General features: G+C 49.6%; 1 protein-coding gene across 1 annotated transcript in view; it reads right to left on the bottom strand.

The window, feature by feature from the left end:
• The window catches only part of LOC307120715 (uncharacterized protein), a 68,507-nt gene that overhangs the window by 23,654 nt on the left and 21,743 nt on the right, over positions 1-23,110 (bottom strand). The window contains exons 3-6 of the mRNA XM_079807858.1: positions 16,380-16,449; positions 4,980-5,104; positions 4,697-4,787; positions 4,352-4,458 (exon numbers count right to left, since the gene is read on the bottom strand). Of these exons, the coding sequence (XP_079663984.1) occupies positions 4,352-4,458; positions 4,697-4,787; positions 4,980-5,104; positions 16,380-16,449 (393 nt within the window). The remainder of the gene's footprint in view (positions 1-4,351; positions 4,459-4,696; positions 4,788-4,979; positions 5,105-16,379; positions 16,450-23,110) is intronic.

Genomic DNA, 23,110 nt, shown 5'->3' with positions numbered 1-23,110 from the left:
TGACTCCGACTTCTGCGAGGACTTCAGATGACCATCACCTGTGAAGAGACGACTCCGACTCCTGCGAGGACTTCAGATGACCATCACCTGTGAAGAGACGACTCCGACTCCTGCGAGGACTTCATATGACCAACACCTGTGAAGAGACGACTCAACTCCTGCGAGGACTTCAGATGACCATCACCTGTGAAGAGACGACTCCGACTTCTGCGAGGACTTCAGATGACCATCACCTGTGAAGAGACGACTCCGACTCCTGCGAGGACTTCAGATGACCATCACCTGTGAAGAGACGACTCCGACTCCTGCGAGAACTTCAGATGACCATCACCTGTGGAGAGACGACTCAACTCCTGCGAGGACTTCAAATGACCATCACCTGTGAAGAGACGACTCAACTCCTGCAAGGACTTCAGATGACCATCACCTGTGAAGAGACGACTCCGACTCCTGCGAGGACTTCAGATGACCAACACCTGTGAAGAGACGACTCCGACTCCGACTCCTGCAAGGGCTTCAGATGACCATCACCTGTGAAGAGACGACTCAACTCCTGCGAGGACTTCAGATGACCATCACCTGTGAAGAGACGACTCAACTCCTGCGAGGACTTCAGATGACCATCACCTGTGAAGAGACGACTCCGACTCCTGCGAGGACTTCAGATGACCAACACCTGTGAAGAGACGACTCAACTCCTGCGAGGACTTCAGATGACCATCACCTGTGAAGAGACGACTCCGACTCCTGCGAGGACTTCAGATGACCATCACCTGTGGAGAGACGACTCAACTCCTGCGAGGACTTCAGATGACCATCACCTGTGAAGAGACGACTCAACTCCTGCGAGGACTTCAGATAACCATCACCTGTGAAGAGACGACTCCGACTCCTGCGAGGACTTCAGATGACCATCACCTGTGAAGAGACGACTCCGACTCCTGCGAGGACTTCAGATGACCAACACCTGTGAAGAGACGACTCAACTCCTGCGAGGACTTCAGATGACCATCACCTGTGAAGAGACGACTCAACTCCTGCGAGGACTTCAGATGACCATCACCTGTGAAGAGACGACTCCGACTCCTGCGAGGACTTCAGATGACCATCACCTGTGAAGAGACGACTCCGACTCCTGCGAGGACTTCAGATGACCAACACCTGTGAAGAGACGACTCCGACTCCTTCGAGGACTTCAGATGTCCATCACCTGTGAAGAGATGACTCCGACTTCTGCGAGGACTTCAGATGACCATCACCTGTGAAGAGATGACTCCGACTTCTGCGAGGACTTCAGATGACCATCACCTGTGAAGAGACGACTCCGACTCCTGCGAGGACTTCAGATGACCATCACCTGTGAAGAGACGACTCCGACTCCTGCGAGGACTTCAGATGACCAACACCTGTGAAGAGACGACTCAACTCCTGCGAGGACTTCAGATGACCATCACCTGTGAAGAGACGACTCCGACTTCTGCGAGGACTTCAGATGACCATCACCTGTGAAGAGACGACTCCGACTCCTGCGAGGACTTCAGATGACCATCACCTGTGAAGAGACGACTCCGACTCCTGCGAGAACTTCAGATGACCATCACCTGTGAAGAGACGACTCAACTCCTGCGAGGACTTCAAATGACCATCACCTGTGAAGAGACGACTCAACTCCTGCAAGGACTTCAGATGACCATCACCTGTGAAGAGACGACTCCGACTCCTGCGAGGACTTCAGATGACCAACACCTGTGAAGAGACGACTCCGACTCCGACTCCTGCAAGGGCTTCAGATGACCATCACCTGTGAAGAGACGACTCAACTCCTGCGAGGACTTCAGATGACCATCACCTGTGAAGAGACGACTCAACTCCTGCGAGGACTTCAGATGACCATCACCTGTGAAGAGACGACTCCGACTCCTGCGAGGACTTCAGATGACCAACACCTGTGAAGAGACGACTCAACTCCTGCGAGGACTTCAGATGACCATCACCTGTGAAGAGACGACTCCGACTCCTGCGAGGACTTCAGATGACCATCACCTGTGGAGAGACGACTCAACTCCTGCGAGGACTTCAGATGACCATCACCTGTGAAGAGACGACTCAACTCCTGCGAGGACTTCAGATAACCATCACCTGTGAAGAGACGACTCCGACTCCTGCGAGGACTTCAGATGACCATCACCTGTGAAGAGACGACTCCGACTCCTGCGAGGACTTCAGATGACCAACACCTGTGAAGAGACGACTCAACTCCTGCGAGGACTTCAGATGACCATCACCTGTGAAGAGACGACTCAACTCCTGCGAGGACTTCAGATGACCATCACCTGTGAAGAGACGACTCCGACTCCTGCGAGGACTTCAGATGACCATCACCTGTGAAGAGACGACTCCGACTCCTGCGAGGACTTCAGATGACCAACACCTGTGAAGAGACGACTCCGACTCCTTCGAGGACTTCAGATGACCATCACCTGTGAAGAGACGACTCAACTCCTGCGAGGACTTCAGATGACCATCACCTGTGAAGAGACGACTCAACTCCTGCGAGGACTTCAGATGACCATCACCTGTGAAGAGACGACTCAACTCCTGCGAGGACTTCAGATGACCATCACCTGTGAAGAGATGACTCAACTCCTGCGGGGACTTCAGATGACCATCACCTGTGAAGAGACAACTCCGACTACTGCGAGGACATCAGATGACCATCACCTGTGACGAGACGACTCCGACTTCTGCGAGGACTTCAGATGACCATCACCTGTGAAGAGACAACTCCGACTCCTGCGAGGACTTCAGATGACCATCACCTGTGAAGAGACGACTCCGACTCCTGCGAGAACTTCAGATGACCATCACTTGTGAAGAGACGACTCAACTCCTGCGAGGACTTCAGATGACCATCACCTGTGAAGAGACGACTCAACTCCTGCGAGGACTTCAGATGACCATCACCTGTGAAGAGACGACTCCGACTTCTGCGAGGACTTCAGATGACCATCACCTGTGAAGAGACGACTCCGACTCCTGCGAGAACTTCAGATGACCATCACTTGTGAAGAGACGACTCAACTCCTGCGAGGACTTCAGATGACCATCACCTGTGAAGAGACGACTCAACTCCTGCGAGGACTTCCGATGACCATCACCTGTGAAGAGACGACTCAACTCCTGCGGGGACTTCAGATGACCATCACCTGTGAAGAGACGACTCCGACTCCTGCGAGGACTTCAGATGACCATCACCTGTGAAGAGATGACTCCGACTCCTGCGAGGACTTCAGATGCACAGCTCTGCATCAACATGCAGCTATGCTACATCTTTTTTCGATATACCCTTATCATTGTTAACAACATGTTTTCTTTACTTCAATGAGCCCATTGTTTGTGCCTTCAATTATTACATTGTTTATTAATACATTGTTAGCTAACTGTGTGATTTGTATATGTACTTTTCTGAAATCCATAACTTGGACACAGTCTCCTCTGAGATATATTCTATTTATGTACTATTTTGGATATACTCTTGGCATGTGTAATCGGTCCTATTCAACCCGCACCGAGCAGGATTCAAACTGGCATGTCCGGCATGTGTACTAAACAGGGCAAACAAGCATTCCCATAAAAGTGCCAATAGGAGTGAAACAAATCTGTGTGATTTACTGACAATGGACATGTAATCCCTTTAAATTAAGGTAGTTATGGACAGATTTACTAAGAGCTTGCACCAGCACAAACCCTCTTTTGGCATTAAAAAAACAACTGTCAGGATTAACTAAAGACACGCAGTAAAAATTAGCACTCAAAAGGCGTGGACAGACATATTTTAGCAGCCTTATTGCATATGCATTTATAGGAGTTTCCCTTTTAGACGCAAAATTTATATTTGAGAGTATTTGAATCATGCAAGGTGTTTTACTTAGGTTTGCGCTTGTCAATGTACCGGTGTTTGTGGCATTATTTACCACCCACAAAAATCCATGCCTTAAACCAGACGCTAATTTGTGCTGCTCTTGGTAGATTGTGTTGGTCATTATGGAAATGATCCGGCTGCGTCTGTGTCCTTTAATCTATGCGTCATCAGTAGATCACACAAAGAACTGTCCACTAGCATCAGCGCTTTTTTGGAATTGTGCTCTCGCGCTAATTTAGTAATTTAGGCCTGTTTAGTAAATCTGGCCCTATGTACTTTTTGTTTGTAGTTTTTAACGCCGAAATAAGGTTTCTGTGGGGTAAATCTTGCCTTTAGTGTTAGTTATTTGTCAAAAAAACTATATATAACCTGTATATTTAAATTTCTGTACATTTGCCCAGAGGTCATGGATGTCTGCAAGACACTCACCTGTTTTTCTTCAAAAATCCCTTTGTCTTTCTGTGTTTCCATCCTCTTGGAAAGATCACCTCTTGCACAATACTCCATCACAATATAAAATAATCCAGATGCTTCATCTAAAAAATAAAAATTCCTGTCAAACATTGAATACAACTAATAATACATTTAGAAGTGTAATCGCTTCATTTCACAGCCAACACCTACAAATTTTTTTTTTTTTTGCTATCCTTCTTCAGTCTCTAAACTGTGTTCGTTGTTAGTTTATCTGTTCAATTTTGGAAGCAACAATAAGCATTTTAACTTTTGAATAAAAGAACATTTCTTTCATCGGTTCTTATTTTCAAACAAACACACCTTCAAATGAATCCACATAAGAAACAATATATCCATGGTCCAATTTCTTCAAGATGTTGACCTGCGTCTGGACTTTGACCAGCTCCTCCTTCTGAGGGGAACAATTTTAATTGTATTTTATTTATTAATTTGTTCTGGCTTTTTAAGAAAAATAAGCACTTCCATTAAAAACAACACATTTATAGCAATTAAAATTGCATCTTTAATAGCAAACAAAATATAATGTTAATATGGTCAATACTTAAGTACATTTTTGATTTAGTAAATGCAGGATTGTACTTACATCTCTGGAATTCATCAGTTTGACCACATAAGGATCTTCATCTGTGTCGGTCACCAGATACACTGTTCCTGAAGACCCTTGTCCAAGTTTCTTCTGTACAGCGTATCCATGTTCTTTTAACACTCCTAAAATAAAGTTTTCAAAAGTTTCAAAAGATCCGCAAAATGTGGATCATACAAATTGCATCTTATTATTGTTTTCATTTAGTTAACTAACTCTGCTGAGATCTTCAGAGATTGAATGTCTTCCTTTATCTTCAGTTGATATTGTAGTGAGGTCATGTGACTTTTTCAACACGTCACTATCATTTAACCCTTATATGCTCTACGTTTTCATCCACTATGGGGTTCTTTTGAGTCTTAATTTGGCCACAACGTTCTCTGTGTTTCAGCAAATGGAATGATTTTTGGTGACAAATCTTATTTTTACACATATTTTGGGAAAATGCTTTGAATATTTTCATAAACTCAACGATACACTGTGGGCAAATTCACTACCCTTTCATTATTGTAGGGATCAGTTTTGCTGCTAAGATAAAAGCTTAGATCCACACCCCAGCAATTGAACAATAAAAGTCACTAATCTTGAGAGAAGATCTCACAGAAACTGTGTGACACCGCCCTGATCAAACATTTCATCCCCTCCCCATTTTGCCCTCTCCTTGCCCTGTTTTCAAGTCAACAAATGCAGATATACCAGTGATGATGTATCTTGTAAAACTATTGTTTTATCCCTTTCATGTTTGATGTCTTTTTAAAGGTCTCAGTGCGAATGGTAAAATGGTCTCAGTTTCCCTGCAGTCACTAGTAGTATTAGAAAGATTGAAAACTAATGAGAATTCTGTTCTCCTTTTTGAGTGGTCTCTTCAAAGATATCAGATCCACTCCCCCAAAACCAGGTGGGGGTGTTGCAAATATTTACAACCCTTTTGTTCTAATGTTCTACATTCTGTAGCCAGAACCCCCTTGTGGGGCTGTGTCAGTGTCTTTGGGCACACACACACACACTGCATGTAGACTATGAGCCAGACAAGATGACTCTTTTAATGGTTTAATGTTGTTAAAACGTTAAAATGATGTTAAAACGTTAACCTTTTAATGTTTTAATGTTGCCTCTGGCTTGGCATGCTCAGTTGGGGACACTAAATTTTTCAACTAAACATCAAAATAAATCTAATTAATAAACTAAATTAACCATATAAACTAAATTACTGATCTAATTATTGATCTAAAGTGAAATGAACTGATGACATCAGCGGTTTCTCCAGAATGGCTATACAGCTGAATAAAATTATGCTGCATTATTTTCCTGTTTAACACTGTAAAGCTGCTTTGAAACAATCTGCATTGTTAAAAGCGCTTTATAAATAAAGTTGACTTGACTTGATTTAAATTATTTTCATATTGCTTTGCAATTGTGTTTTTTAATTTTTTTTACGCTGATCAGTTGTGTACCATGGATTCTTGTTTACTTACTTACTTTTCCTGTCTGGCCAAAATAAATGTTAATCTTGATTTATCTTGTATTATTCTGAAATCATTATTTTAGTATGGATCGATGTAGACTCCTTAATTACCGCAAAATCTAGTGTTATGATAGATCACACCGATGACGGCACAACTGATAATCCGATTTCTGACTATCGCTGGATTAGCAAATTGTAGTTCGTGGATATTACAAAAATTACACTTTTTGTTGAGTAGCATGTGCAACCACTTAAAGGTAAAATATTCACTCTGCATCCTCTGACTAATATCAGAAGTATTCATTTTGTGTTCGTGAACGCGCGTCCGGACGCGTCTGTTTCTCTGCAATATTGGGTCTCTTGATGAACGAATTTGAAAACTAGGAAGATACAAAGAAAATCAACGATCTAAATTAAATTGCAACTAATCTTAAAATCAGCTGATGAACTCTAAACGTAACACACTTTATGGAGTCACATAAAATTGGAGTCAGATAAAATTATTAATGGAGTCAGATTTAAAATGAGTTATCAATAAATGAAGATAACTTCATCAAAATGCTGAAAAGGCTTACATGCAGAATTCCTTTTGACCAAGCCGTTAGAATCAGTTTTTGGGCTAATGGATGGAAGTTTACATTATCTTTGTGGATGAAAACACCCACTAAACTGCTGTAAAAATGTATCAGATAAATATATATATATATATATATATATATATATATATATATATATATATATATATATATATATATATTGTGACAAGTCTCCCGAGCTCTCGTCAGCGTCGCCCTGGCAACAAACACCGATCACCTGCCAGCACTCAGCGTGGACCGGATTGGCACAGCTGCAGGCGATCACCACACCACATAAAGCACCGCACGTGGGAACACCAGGCGGAGCACGAACACTCCATGAAGCAGCGCACTAACCTTTCTCTCTCTCTCAGACAGCAGCCTGTGACACTCCGGCCACCCAGACCCTCTGACGTCACCGCGAGTCACCACTGCACCACCGGGAAGAAGGAAGCACCGCGCACCAAAGACTTCACCTCACTGTTTGTTCACCTGCTCACAATAAACCCACCCTCCGGGGGCTTTTCACCCAGCACTGTGTTGCGTGATTCTTCACCCTGCCACAGTGGTGGAGAATGCGGGCAAGAGCGTGAAGAATCACCAACCATCCCCGGACTTTTACTTTGTTTTTTTTTCCCTGTTTCCCCAGTCACTCACGAAAACCCGGAAGTAGGGCGGCGTTCCTCCCCATCATGGAAGACCTGCTCAAATGCTTAACGGAAGTGAGTGCACGTCAGCAACAGATCGCTGAACACCTGGCAGCCCGTCAAGCATCGATAGAAGAAGAGTTCGCCGCCCTCCACCTCTCCGCTGCCCAACGCGTTCCGCTTCCTGATCCGCGAGTCCGAGCAACCCAGCTGCTACCAAAACTAACGTCTCAAGATGATGTTGAATTATATCTGCAGATGTTCGAGACCACGGCGGTTCGAGAGAGCTGGGAACGAAGCGAGTGGGCGCGGGTCCTGGGACCCCTATTGTCTGGTGAAGCTCAAAGAGCATACTTTTCTCTTCCCGCTGAGACGGCTGATAATTACGATGAACTTAAGAAGGAAATCCTCGGACGTCTTGGGCTATCCGCCATCTCCGCAGCCCAGCTGTTCCATGAGTGGGAGTTCAAGCCTCGACGCCCAGCCCGCGCCCAAGCCGCAGAACTGTCGCGGCTCACACGTCACTGGTTGCTCGAGGGAACACCCACCGCGGGTCAGGTTGCGGAGCGCGTCACCGTGGACCGGATGCTCCGAGCTCTCCCACCGCCCACCCGGCGGGCGGTGGGAATGACAAATCCGGCAACCATCGCCGAGCTCGTTGAAGCCATCGAGTTGGCGGAGGCGGCGATGCACCGGGAGCCTGGGGAGCGAGCGCCGTCCTTCCCTCGGAGGGTGGTCCAGGAGCGACGCACGCCGGAAGGTACCCCGCGACCAGTACACAGGCCAGCGGCTCCCGGCCCCGTGGACGAACCGATGCCCACGGAGGAACCGGCCCCGCCAGCACGTGCATGGTTGGCTGGTTGCAGCCTGCATCAGGACCCACCCCGCGGGGCTCCACGAGCGGAGGTAAAAGTGAATGGACGGTCGGTCCTGGCCCTCTTGGATTCCGGGAGCTCGGTCAGTCTCGTCCAAGCCACCGTCCTCCCACCGCAGAAGGCCGTCAAAGCACAGCTCCCGATTACCTGCGTTCACGGCGACACTCGTCATGTTCCGGCCCGCCGAGTGACAATATCAGCGGGCCCTGGCGCCTGGCCAATCGAGGTTGGCGTGTTAAAAGATCTTCCGGTTCCTGTGCTTCTTGGGCGGGACTGGCCGGGGTTCGAGGAGCTTCTTCGGGCCACCACGCAGCCAGCCAGCCGGGCCGGGAGCCGCCCCCATAGCCGTCGCCGCCGGAAGAGGAGCCACAACACCGCCCTGCTGGCGACAGACAGCGGGAGAGATGGTGAGTCCCCCTCCCCGGTTACTGACGTGTTCTTTGATGTCTTCCAACAGGTCCAGGGAGGGGGCTCGTTCGCGAAGGCCCAGCTGGAAGATGACCGGCTCAAGCATTGCTGGTCGCAGGTCCGGACAGTGGATGGCCACGAGCACCAACCAGCACCCCATCCTCTCCCGCACTTCGTCGTCAGGAACGGCCTGTTGTACTGTGTCGCCCAGCGAAGGGGGGAGGTAAAAGAACTGCTCGTGGTTCCCAAACCAAACGTGGAAATGGTCATGGAGCTGGCCCACAGCCATCCGATGGCCGGCCACCTGGGAACCGCCAACACCATCCAGCGCATCCGGGACCGTTTCCACTGGCCGGGCTTGGATGGAGAAGTGAAGCGGTTCTGCCAAGCCTGTCCCACCTGCCAGAGGACCGCGCCACGAGCACCTCCCCCCAGTCCGCTCATACCGCTGCCCATCATCGGGGTACCTTTCGAGCGAATTGGAATGGACCTGGTGGGGCCGTTGCCGAAGTCTGCCCGTGGACATGAACACATCCTGGTGATTGTCGACTACGCCACCAGGTATCCAGAGGCACTTCCCCTACGGAAAGCAACGGCCAAAAACATCGCCAAGGAACTCTTCCTCCTCTGCACCCGAGTCGGCATCCCAGCGGAGATACTGACGGACCAAGGAACTCCCTTCATGTCCCGGCTAATGGCTGACCTCTGCCGGCTGCTGAAGGTGAAGCAGATCCGGACCACAGTATACCATCCGCAGACAGACGGCTTAGTAGAGCGCTTCAATCAAACCCTCAAGCAGATGCTCCGGCGAGTGGCCGCCGAAGATAAGCCAGACTGGGACCTGATGCTTCCATACGTCCTCTTCGGAGTCCGCGAAGTTCCCCAAGCCTCCTTGGGTTTCACCCCCTTCGAACTGCTCTTCGGCCGCCAGCCACGGGGGCTCCTGGATGTGGCCCGGGAAGCCTGGGAACAGCAGCAGCCGGCACCTCTCCGCTCCGCCATCGAACACGTGAGGGAAATGCGTGAGCGGATCGAGAGGGTCATGCCATTAGTCCGGGAACACCTGACGAAGGCCCAGCAGAGCCAACGGCAGCTGTACGACCGGGCGGCTCAACCCCGCGAGTTCCAGCCCGGCGACAGGGTCATGGTGTTGGTCCCCACCTCCGCCTGCAAGTTTCTGGCGACCTGGCAGGGTCCGTTCACGGTCATAGAGCGAGTGGGTCCTGTCAACTACCGACTGCGCCAGCCAGGCCGGAGGCGTGAAGAGCAGCTATATCATATTAACCTGTTGAAGAGGTGGGTGGGGACCAGAGACCAACTCAGCGCACTGGCCTCTGTCGAGCCCCCGGTCGTGGATGTGGGAACACAGCTGTCGGCCCCCCAGAAGATGGAGCTGGATCATCTGGTCCGTCAGTTCTCTGATGTGTTCTCCACACGTCCCGGGCAGACCAAAGTCATCCAGCACGACATCCGCACACCACCCGGCGTCATTGTGCGGCAGCGGCCCTACCGGGTCCCCGAGGCTCGGAGACAGGCCATCGAGGACGAGGTCGGTGAGATGCTGAAGTCGGGGGTAATCGAGCCATCACGCAGCGCCTGGTCCAGCCCCATCGTCATGGTCCCGAAGCCGGATGGCACCCTCCGCTTCTGTAATGACTTTCGCCGGCTCAACGAGGTCTCGGAGTTCGATGGCTACCCGATGCCCCGAGTGGACGAGCTACTGGAGCGCCTGGGGAGGGCTCGGTATATTTCGACGCTCGACCTAACAAAAGGCTACTGGCAAGTTCCCCTCACCAACTCCGCCAAAGAGAAGACGGCGTTCTCCTCACCCAGTGGGCACTGGCAATATCGAGTCCTCCCCTTCGGCCTGCACGGGGCTCCCGCTACGTTCCAGAGGATGATGGACATTCTTCTGCGTCCCCACCAAGCGTACGCGGCAGCATACCTCGACGACGTAGTCATCCACTCCGAGACCTGGCAGGACCACCTGGAGCGGTTGCGGAGGGTGCTCCTGGAACTCCGGCGGGCTGGGCTAACCGCCAACCCCCGGAAATGCCATCTCGCCCTCGCCGAGGCTCAGTACCTGGGTTTCCGGGTGGGTAGAGGACTGATCCAGCCCCAGCAGAAGAAGATAGACGCCATCCTGTCGACGCCCCGCCCGGAGACCAAAACCCAGGTACGAGCCTTTTTGGGGTTGGCGGGGTACTATCGCTGTTTTATCCCTGACTTCTCCACCCTAGCATCTCCCCTGACAGACCTGACCAGGAAGGGGCAGCCGGAGAAGGTGCAGTGGGACAGCAGCCTGGACAGGACCTTCCGGAGGATCAAGACCGCCCTGACCACGGAGCCGGTCTTGCGGGCGCCCGACTTCAACTGCCCCTTCCTGCTGCAGACGGATGCCTCGGACACGGGCCTGGGGGCGGTCCTTTCCCAGGTCCGCGAAGGTGAAGAGCATCCGGTCACGTACATCAGCCGTAAGCTGACCCCAGCCAAACCAGGTATGCGGCGGTGGAGAAGGAAGCCCTGGCCATAAAGTGGGCAGTCCTGGAGCTGCGCTACTACCTGCTGGGACGCCGCTTCACCCTGATGACGGACCACGCCCCGCTGCAGTGGATGGCCCGAGCCAAGGACACCAACGCCAGGGTGACGCGGTGGTTCCTGGCGCTCCAGGACTTCCACTTTACGGTGGTACATCGGGCCGGGACGGCCAACTCCAACGCGGACGGACTCTCCAGGCTGTGGTCGGCTTACGCAGGTCTGTCAGGGCGCACTCCCCGCCCACCCCTATGTTCCCCAATGTGTGTCTCTAATTATCGTTACAGGACCAGAGCGACGCTTAGGGGGGGGGAGTGTGACAAGTCTCCCGAGCTCTCGTCAGCGTCGCCCTGGCAACAAACACCGATCACCTGCCAGCACTCAGCGTGGACCGGATTGGCACAGCTGCAGGCGATCACCACACCACATAAAGCACCGCACGTGGGAACACCAGGCGGAGCACGAACACTCCATGAAGCAGCGCACTAACCTTTCTCTCTCTCTCAGACAGCAGCCTGTGACACTCCGGCCACCCAGACCCTCTGACGTCACCGCGAGTCACCACTGCACCACCGGGAAGAAGGAAGCACCGCGCACCAAAGACTTCACCTCACTGTTTGTTCACCTGCTCACAATAAACCCACCCTCCGGGGGCTTTTCACCCAGCTCTGTGTTGCGTGATTCTTCACCCTGCCACAATATATATATATATATATATATATATATATATATATATATACACACTCACCTAAAGGATTATTAGGAACACCTGTTCAATTTCTCATTAATGCAATTATCTAATCAACCAATTACATGGCAGTTGCTTCAATGCATTTAGGGGTGTGGTCCTGGTCAAGACAATCTCCTGAACTCCAAACTGAATGTCGGAATGGGAAAGAAAGGTGATTTAAGCAATTTTGAGCGTGGCATGGTTGTTGGTGCCAGACGGGCCGGTCTGAGTATTTCACAATCTGCTCAGTTACTGGGATTTTCACGCACAACCATTTCTAGGGTTTACAAAGAATGGTGTGAAAAGGGAAAAACATCCAGTATGCGGCAGTCCTGTGGGAGAAAATGCCTTGTTGATGCTAGAGGTCAGAGGAGAATGGGCCGACTGATTCAAGCTGATAGAAGAGCAACTTTGACTGAAATAACCACTCGTTACAACCGAGGTATGCAGCAAAGCATTTGTGAAGCCACAACACGCACAACCTTGAGGCGGATGGGCTACAACAGCAGAAGACCCCACCGGGTACCACTCATCTCCACTACAAATAGGAAAAAGAGGCGACAATTTGCACAAGCTCACCAAAATTGGACAGTTAAAGACTGGAAAAATGTTGCCTGGTCTGATGAGTCTCGATTTCTGTTGAGACATTCAGATGGTAGAGTCAGAATTTGGCGTAAACAGAATGAGAACATGGATCCATCATGCCTTGTTACCACTGTGCAGGCTGCTGGTGGTGGTGTAATGGTGTGGGGGATGTTTTCTTGGCACACTTTAGGCCCCTTAGTGCCAATTGGGCATTGTTTAAATGCCACAGCCTACCTGAGCATTGTTTCTGACCATGTCCATTCCTTTATGACCACCATGTCCCCATCCTCTGATGGCTACTTCCAGCAGGATAATGCACCGTCACAAAGCTTGAATCATTTCAAATTGGTTTCTTGAATATGACAATGAGTTCACTGAACTAAAATGGCCCCCACAGTCACCAGATCTCAACCCAATAGGTCATCTTTGGGATGTGGTGGAACGGGAGCTTCGTGCCCTGGATGTGCATCCCACAAATCTCCATCAACATCAATCTCCATCATTTAATTGCCAAGTTCACAAATGATGTCACTGATTTGGGGAAGAAAACACAGAATTTTTACCTCCTATCACAGTCTTGGACATGTCAAAGATTAGAAATAACATTGGCTTTGATGCATTGTTTTTGTGGCTGTTTTTTCCCCATTGACTTCCATTATAACCACATTTTTTTATTGCAACGCCATGACACCATATACTCATGAATTTTTGATTGTTTATGGTTTTCCCTTTTGGGAAGAGGTAAAATTTGTAATTTTTACAGTTGATAACCAGGTGGCACCATTAACCCTTTAGATAGGCCTGTGCAAAAAAATGCTTAGTTTCTGGCTTTTATATGGACTATTATAAGGAGAATAACAGCATATTATTCAGAGTCACAGAGTCACTTCTCTGGCAGGCTGAAGAAAGGGAGTTGTCTCCACATTGGTGGAAAACCACACAAACGCTGTTTCTCCCAATCCACCCAGGTCTAAAATCCTCTGAATACTCCTCATCTTCAGGGGAAGCTAGAGAAGATGATGAGGGTGCCACAACAAAATCAGGATCTGACTCTCCTGAGTCCTGTGGTGTCAGAGGGAGAAGGCAAAATATCCTGCAGCTCGCTGGAGGGGTCAGGCTGCATAATCATCTCTAAATCTTTTGAACAAGTCAAGCCCTTTCTCATGCTGCTTACTGCTCTTCTGGATGGCATGCAAGTGTGTAAATTCACTTGCTTTGTTTTTGTTTAGTCTGCATTTCTCACCATCAAAAGGCAGCAGGTGCATAAATACGCTTACTTAGTTTTGGTTTACTCCATGTAGTTCTGACACACACACACACACACACACAATAATATGCTGATTTTCTCCATATAAAAGTCCATATAAACAGGAGAATAAAGATTTGAAAAACAAAAATGAAGCAAACCTGAAGCGCATCTCTGAATTGGAGGACATAATAAATGATCAGGATTGGTATTGTCGGAGACGGAATCTTCGATTTGAGGGGCTGACCGAATGTGCAGAGGATAATGTCAAGACTCGGGTTATGGAAAGCTGCAAAGCGGTGGTTATCGAAGAAGATCGTAACTTCTTAGCAAACAATGTGGACATTGCTCTTCGAGTTGAAAGACCCATCGCAGACAGCGGCAAGGAACAGAAAACAAAGCCGGTGATAATAAGATTCACTTCCAGAAAAGCGAGGGACCTCACATGGAACAAGATGTACTTCAGAGAGGACCTCACGATAAAAGACAGGGCTACGCGGAATCTTCTTCGGCCTTCGATCGACAAAGCTCAGAAAGAGGGCAAAAGGTCCTTTGTCAGAATCAAGGCAATCGTAGATGGTAAAGAAATTCAAATGTAAACCACTGCTCTCTTTACTATGGGTTCTGAATCCTAAATTACTGTGAAACGTCAAGTCTATTTGCTTTAGCTTTAGGTTATTACTCTTTAAAGCCTTGAACAAATTATTATTATTATGAAGAACAAACGAAATCTTTATCTTTTAGTTAAACCCATTATAATCTGTAACATCACAATTCTTAATGCTTATTCTTTCGTAATGTGAAATTACAACTACAGGAGGTTGTTATTCTTTATTTTACTCAAACTGAAGCAAACAGGATCTCAAGACTGGTTACTGAACTGACTGATTTTCGAAAAGATGGGAGTAAGATTTCCCTCTATAAATTCTCAAAATTTTCAACCTTAATTTGCTCAGTGTTCACCTAATTGTTCTATTGAGTTTTTTTTTTCTTCCTTCTTGTTCGAATCTATGTCAATAACAATATTTTCAGTTAATGCTAGGGGTATACGAGACATGCTACAAAGAAAAGTTTTTTTTATTTTTTTATTCAAGAAACTCATGCCTGCAAAGATGATGTGCTTTTTGGAAGAATAAGTGGGATAGTGACATTTGGTTTACTTTTGGTGCCTCAAATAGGACAGCAGGTGTTGCTATTTTAAAGGACAGGTTTTCAGGGAAAGTTTTAAGTCACAAAACAGATGATCAAGGTCATTGGATTGTTATACTTATTGATATAAACCAAGTTAAAGTGATTATTATAAATATATATGCCACCAATAAAAAAAAAATACAAATGAGTTAACCTTTCAAGACATTGAAGGCCATATTAATAATTTACATTCAAAATTCCCCTGCTGAAGTAATTTGGGGTGGTGACTTTAATACGGTGTTTGATGGAAAACAAGATCAATTGCCACCTAGAGTTCACAATATGGCTAGTGAAATTAAGCAATTTTTGCTTACGACTGAACATAATTGACATATGGAGATATAAAAATCCACAGTCACGTTTGTATACATGGAGTGATAGGGACAGATCTCAATTGCGTATTGATTTTTGGCACATTTCAGAACATATAAAGAGAGAGTTGAATTCGTTACTATTGAACCATCGGTTTTACAGATCACAAAGTTAAATTGAAAATCAAGTAGAATTAGGCATGGATATTGGAAGTTAAATAATAGTCTACTGAAACATAATTATTGTGTGTGAGCAAATTAAGAATTTAATTGTTAAATATTGGCAACAAGCTTCTTTGATTCAAACTTATGGGAAATTTTGGAACAAACAAAATAAGGAAATTTGCAATTATTAAGGCTTGCTACATTGCAGAATGAGTTTGATAATATTTATGAAGAGAAAGCTAGGGGTACTTTTGTGGATGGAAGCAGCAGAAAAAATACTAAATATTTTTTTGGTTTAGAATTTTTTTTTTTTTTAATAATAAATAGGCTTACTAATGATAATCTCAAGGATATTTCTTGTCTTGTGCTACATATATAACCTAGATGTTCAACATTAAGAGTGGATTATATAATCACTCAGTTGTGTTCGTTTCATCAACTCATGTAGTCTCACCAATGTGGGGCCTCCATGGAAACTAAAGACAAAACTGTCTGGGCCCGAGTTAGGAAACCCAGGTGGGCCCCAAATGACTGTGCTGCTGGGATACTGGATTTCAATTATTACTATATTATTTGTGACATCGGGGTATGATTTATATAGGTGATTTGCTGCTTAATGCTGCTTACACAACTGATGTTGCTCAAATACATCATGGCATTTACTCACGCTTAATTAACGGAGATGCTGTGCTCTCATCTGAGGAATCACTGTCATCACTGGAGTCAGGGGGTGTTGTCTGTAGAATATACAAAAATAACAGAGATCAGGAGGTGTTGTAACTGTCAGCTAAACTGATTAGAAATGAGCCACATGGATGAAATACTATTATGCTATTAAAATGCAGCCTCAAAATCCTGTTTACTAATGCCGAGTTCAGACTGCATGATTTTCAAGTTCGTCGGGTCACTGCTCTTTTCACACTGCATGACTATCTGGACCAGCATTCAGTCACTGCTGTGTTCACACTGACCGATGGATCGGAGACAGGAGGTTTCACATTACATGACTGTACATGAGGAAGAATCACAGACAACTCTGTCCTGTCCGAACATCAGAACTGGATCCTGGTCTATAAATCCTCACTAAACCGCCCTCCTCCTATTTAGCATGCCAAATATCTTAAGGGCGTCAGCAACATATCGGCGATTCTCTCTGATCGTGTTAATTCACACTGTGTGATTGTCACTCACGTGCACGAGCACCGATTTACTTATGATTTTGGCCATTTGTCAGAGATTTCGCAAGACCTGGCAGTAAGTCAACATCGGGACTAAAACCGGGCAGTGTGAACTCGACATTTGTTGCCTTTATCTGGTCATTTATTTTCAAAGCAACATTGGCTCTGTCCTAATTGGCACCCTAAACACTTACGATCTTCGAGATATAAAAATAGATAATAGAGAACCGGCCACAGGGTCATGGAGGACCAGTGGAGAACCGGCCACAGGGTCATGAAGGACCAGTGGAGACCGGCCACAGGGTCATGAAGGACCAGTGGAGAACCGGCCACAGGGTCATGGAGGACCAGTGGAGAACCGGCCACAGGGTCATGGAGGACCAGTGGAGAACCGGCCACAGGGTCATGAAGGACCAGTGGAGAACCGGCCACAGGGTCATGGAGGACCAGTAGAGAACCGGCCACAGGGTCATGAAGGACCAGTGGAGAACCGGCCACAGGGTCATGGAGGACCAGTGGAGAACCGGCCACAGGGTCATGGAGGAACAGTGGAGAACCGGCCACAGGGTTATGAAGGGACAGTGGAGAACCGGCCACAGGGTCATGGAGGACCAGTGGAGAACCGGCCACAGGGTTATGAAGGGACAGTGGAGAACCGGCCACAGGGTCATGGAGGACCAGTGGAGAACCGGCCACAGGGTCATGGAGGACCAGTGGAGAACCGGCCACAGGGTCATGGAGGAACAGTGGAGAACCGGCCACAGGGTCATGAAGGGACAGTGGAGAACCGGCCACAGGGTCATGGAGGACCAGTGGAGAACCAGCCACAGGGTCATGAAGGACCAGTGGAGAACCGGCCACAGGGTCATGGAGGACCAGTGGAGAACCGGCCACAGGGTCATGGTGGACCAGTGGAGAACCGGCCACAGGGTCATGAAGGGACAGTGGAGAACCGGCCACAGGGTCATGAAGGAACAGTGGAGAACCGGCCACAGGGTCATGAAGGGACAGTGGAGAACCGGCCACAGGGTCATGAAGGAACAGTGGAGAACCGGCCACAGGGTCATGAAGGGACAGTGGAGAACCGGCCACAGGGTCATGAAGGGACAGTGGAGAACCGGCCACAGGATCATGAAGGACCAGTGGAGAACCGGGCACAGGGTCATGAAGGGACAGTGGAGAACCGGCCACAGGGTCGTGAAGGACCAGTGGAGAACCGGCCACAGGGTCATGGAGGACCAGTGGAGAACCGGCCACAGGATCATGAAGGACCAGTGGAGAACCGGCCACAGGGTCATGAAGGGACAGTGGAGAACCGGCCACAGGGTCGTGAAGGACCAGTGGAGAACCGGCCACAGGGTCATGGAGGACCAGTGGAGAACCGGCCACAGGGTCATGGAGGAACAGTGGAGAACCGGCCACAGGGTTATGAAGGGACAGTGGAGAACCGGCCACAGGGTCATGGAGGACCAGTGGAGAACCGGCCACAGGGTCATGGAGGAACAGTGGAGAACCGGCCACAGGGTCATGAAGGGACAGTGGAGAACCGGCCACAGGGTCATGGAGGACCAGTGGAGAACCGGCCACAGGGTCATGAAGGACCAGTGGAGAACCGGCCACAGGGTCATGGAGGACCAGTGGAGAACCGGCCACAGGGTCATGGTGGACCAGTGGAGAACCGGCCACAGGGTCATGGATGACCAGTGGAGAACCGGCCACAGGGTCATGAAGGACCAGTGGAGAACCGGCCACAGGGTCATGGACAACCAGTGGAGAACCGGCCACAGGGTCATGAAAGACCAGTGGAGAACCGGCCACAGGGTCATGAAGGACCAGTGGAGAACCGGCCACAGGGTCATGGAGGACCAGTGGAGAACCGGCCACAGGGTCATGGAGGACCAGTGGAGAACCGGCCACAGGGTCATGAAGGACCAGTGGAGAACCGGCCACAGGGTCATGGAGGACCAGTAGAGAACCGGCCACAGGGTCATGAAGGACCAGTGGAGAACCGGCCACAGGGTCATGGAGGACCAGTGGAGAACCGGCCACAGGGTCATGGAGGAACAGTGGAGAACCGGCCACAGGGTTATGAAGGGACAGTGGAGAACCGGCCACAGGGTCATGGAGGACCAGTGGAGAACCGGCCACAGGGTTATGAAGGGACAGTGGAGAACCGGCCACAGGGTCATGGAGGACCAGTGGAGAACCGGCCACAGGGTCATGGAGGACCAGTGGAGAACCGGCCACAGGGTCATGGAGGAACAGTGGAGAACCGGCCACAGGGTCGTGAAGGGACAGTGGAGAACCGGCCACAGGGTCATGGAGGACCAGTGGAGAACCGGCCACAGGGTCATGAAGGACCAGTGGAGAACCGGCCACAGGGTCATGGAGGACCAGTGGAGAACCGGCCACAGGGTCATGGTGGACCAGTGGAGAACCGGCCACAGGGTCATGAAGGGACAGTGGAGAACCGGCCACAGGGTCATGAAGGAACAGTGGAGAACCGGCCACAGGGTCATGAAGGGACAGTGGAGAACCGGCCACAGGGTCATGAAGGAACAGTGGAGAACCGGCCACAGGGTCATGAAGGGACAGTGGAGAACCGGCCACAGGGTCATGAAGGGACAGTGGAGAACCGGCCACAGGATCATGAAGGACCAGTGGAGAACCGGCCACAGGGTCATGAAGGGACAGTGGAGAACCGGCCACAGGGTCGTGAAGGACCAGTGGAGAACCGGCCACAGGGTCATGGAGGACCAGTGGAGAACCGGCCACAGGATCATGAAGGACCAGTGGAGAACCGGCCACAGGGTCATGAAGGGACAGTGGAGAACCGGCCACAGGGTCGTGAAGGACCAGTGGAGAACCGGCCACAGGGTCATGGAGGACCAGTGGAGAACCGGCCACAGGGTCATGGAGGAACAGTGGAGAACCGGCCACAGGGTTATGAAGGGACAGTGGAGAACCGGCCACAGGGTCATGGAGGACCAGTGGAGAACCGGCCACAGGGTCATGGAGGACCAGTGGAGAACCGGCCACAGGGTCATGGAGGAACAGTGGAGAACCGGCCACAGGGTCATGAAGGGACAGTGGAGAACCGGCCACAGGGTCATGGAGGACCAGTGGAGAACCGGCCACAGGGTCATGAAGGACCAGTGGAGAACCGGCCACAGGGTCATGGAGGACCAGTGGAGAACCGGCCACAGGGTCATGGTGGACCAGTGGAGAACCGGCCACAGGGTCATGGATGACCAGTGGAGAACCGGCCACAGGGTCATGAAGGACCAGTGGAGAACCGGCCACAGGGTCATGGACGACCAGTGGAGAACCGGCCACAGGGTCATGGAGGACCAGTGGAGAACCGGCCACAGGGTCATGAAGGACCAGTGGAGAACCGGCCACAGGGTCATGGAGAACCAGTGGAGAACCGGCCACAGGGTCATGGAGGACCAGTGGAGAACCGGCCACAGGGTCATAAAGGACCAGTGGAGAACCGGCCACAGGGTCATGGAGGACCAGTGGAGAACCGGCCACAGGGTCATGGAGGACCAGTGGAGAACCGGCCACAGGGTCATGGAGGACCAGTGGAGAACCGGCCACAGGGTCATGAAGGACCAGTGGAGAACCGGCCACAGGGTCATGGAGGACCAGTGGAGAACCGGCCACAGGGTCATGAAGGACCAGTGGAGAACCGGCCACAGGGTCATGAAGGACCAGTGGAGAACCGGCCACAGGGTCATGAAGGACCAGTGGAGAACCGGCCACAGGATCATGGAGGACCGGTGGAGAACCGGCCACAGGGTCATGGAGGACCGGTGGAGAACCGGCCACAGGGTCATGAAGGACCAGTGGAGAACCGGCCACAGGGTCATGAAGGACCAGTGGAGAACCGGCCACAGGGTCATGAAGGACCAGTGGAGAACCGGCCACAGGGTCATGGAGGACCAGTGGAGAACAGGCCACAGGGTCATGAAGGACCAGTGGAGAACCGGCCACAGGGTCATGAAGGACCAGTGGAGAACCGGCCACAGGGTCATGGAGGACCAGTGGAGAACCGGCCACAGGGTCATGGAGGACCAGTGGAGAACCGGCCACAGGGTCATGGAGGACCAGTGGAGAACCGGCCACAGGGTTATGAAGGACCAGTGGAGAACCGGCCACAGGGTCATGAAGGACCAGTGGAGAACCGGCCACAGGGTCATGAAGGACCAGTGGAGAACCGGCCACAGGGTCATGGAGGACCAGTGGAGAACCGGCCACAGGGTCATGGTGGACCAGTGGAGAACCGGCCACAGGGTCATGAAGGAACAGTGGAGAACCGGCCACAGGGTCATGAAGGAACAGTGGAGAACCGGCCACAGGGTCATGAAGGACCAGTGGAGAACTGGCCACAGGGTCATGAAGGACCAGTGGAGAACCGGCCACAGGGTCATGAAGGACCAGTGGAGAACCGGCCACAGGGTCATGGTGGACCAGTGGAGAACCGGCCACAGGGTCATGGGCGGCCAAGGCTCATTGATGCACGTGGGGAGCGAAGGATGGCCTGTGTGCTCAAGTTGCTCAAGAAGTTAATGCTGGTTCTGATAGAAAGGTGTCAGAAAACACAGAGCATCTCAGTTTGTTGTGTATGGGGCGGCATAGCCACTGAAAAAGCACCAACAGTGGCACGTGAGCATCAGAACTGGACCACGGAGCAATGGAAGAAGGTGGCCTGGTCTGATGATCATGTGTTCTTCTACATCACGTGGATGGCCGGGTGTGTGTGTGTGTGGCTTACCTGGGGAACACATGGCACCAGGTGCATTATGGGAAGAAGGCGTGGCGGCGGAGGCAGTGATGCTTTGGGCAATGTTCTGCTGGGAAACCTTGGGTCCTCCATCCATGTGGATGTTACTTTAACACGCACCACCTACCTAAGCATTGTTGAGACCATGTACAGCCTTTCATGGAAACGGTATTCCCTGGTGGCTGTGGCTCTTTCAGCAGATAATGCGCCGCCATAAAGCACAAATGCTTCAGGAATGGTTTGAGGAGCACAACAACGAGTTTGAGGTGTTGACTTGCCAAATTTCCCAGATCTCAATCCAATCGAGCATCTGTGGGATGTGCTGAACAAACAAGTCCGATCCATGGAGTTCCCACCAGAACGTAACAGAACGTAAAGGATCTGCTGCTAACATCTTGGTGCCAGATACCACAGCACACCTTCAGGGGTCTAGTGGAGTCTATGCCTCGACGGGTCAGGCCTGTTTTGGCAGCAAAAGTGGGAGCAACACAATATTAGGAAGGTAGTCATAATGTTATGCCTGATCGGTGTAAATAAGCATGATACTATGATATGGACTAAGTGTATGGTTTAGTGACTTAATTTGGTATCATTATTATTGCTAACTTTTATTTAATATGTAATTTATTTAGTATAAGTATGCATGTAATGTTCAGTGTTTGTATTTCCCCTGTGTGTTTCTATTAATTATTTATTTTTGTTCAAATGAGAAGAGTAGAGAGCATAAATCTGTTGCATAAATCCTTATCTGTCTAGTGTCTGTAAGAAGCACATTGCCTACATTATATTGTATAACAAGTAAAATATACAACTTATTTTTACTTAGCAATTTAAATTCAAAGACTGATTTAAAAAAAAAAAAAAGTTTTTAAAAGTATTGCTATACCACAATACTCAATATGTTGTCCCACGGTGAGTCATTTTTCCCTGTTGCACCTAGACAAATGTGAGGGTTCCCCCACCTGCCAAATCCCACTTTAACCACTGGGTACAGCCCACTGGGTGTGATTCAGAACACAGCCTCTGAGTGCTGACGTTAAACGCCGCTAACTCACAATATATTCCTGTAGGCCATTTTCTCGAAAACGACAAATATTACCCAGAATGCATTGATTGTACAGTATATTACTGTTCCCTTTCGAAAGGGAACTCGCGCTGCGTCAGCTTGACGCTACGGGGAACGCCTCCGGCGTGACAGGTGCCTGAAATTACTATCGAAAAACGTCAATCCTATTGACCGGCAACAGCCTATGATGTCATCAAGGCGCGACCAGGAAGTATATAAGGGCGCCTTGCCAACATGACAGTATCTCTTCGTCTTCAGTGACTGTTTTGCCTGTTTCGCTATCGGGAAGCATCAACGGAGAAGGAATGAAGTGTGCGAAGAAACAGCGACACTTCCGCAAGTGTGTGGATCCATGCAACAGGTACCTT

The sequence above is a fragment of the Gobio gobio genome, assembly GCF_949357685.1.
Source record: "Gobio gobio genome assembly, chromosome: 2".
Lineage (NCBI taxonomy): Eukaryota > Metazoa > Chordata > Actinopteri > Cypriniformes > Gobionidae > Gobio > Gobio gobio.
This window is presented reverse-complemented; position numbering and strand designations above follow the sequence as displayed.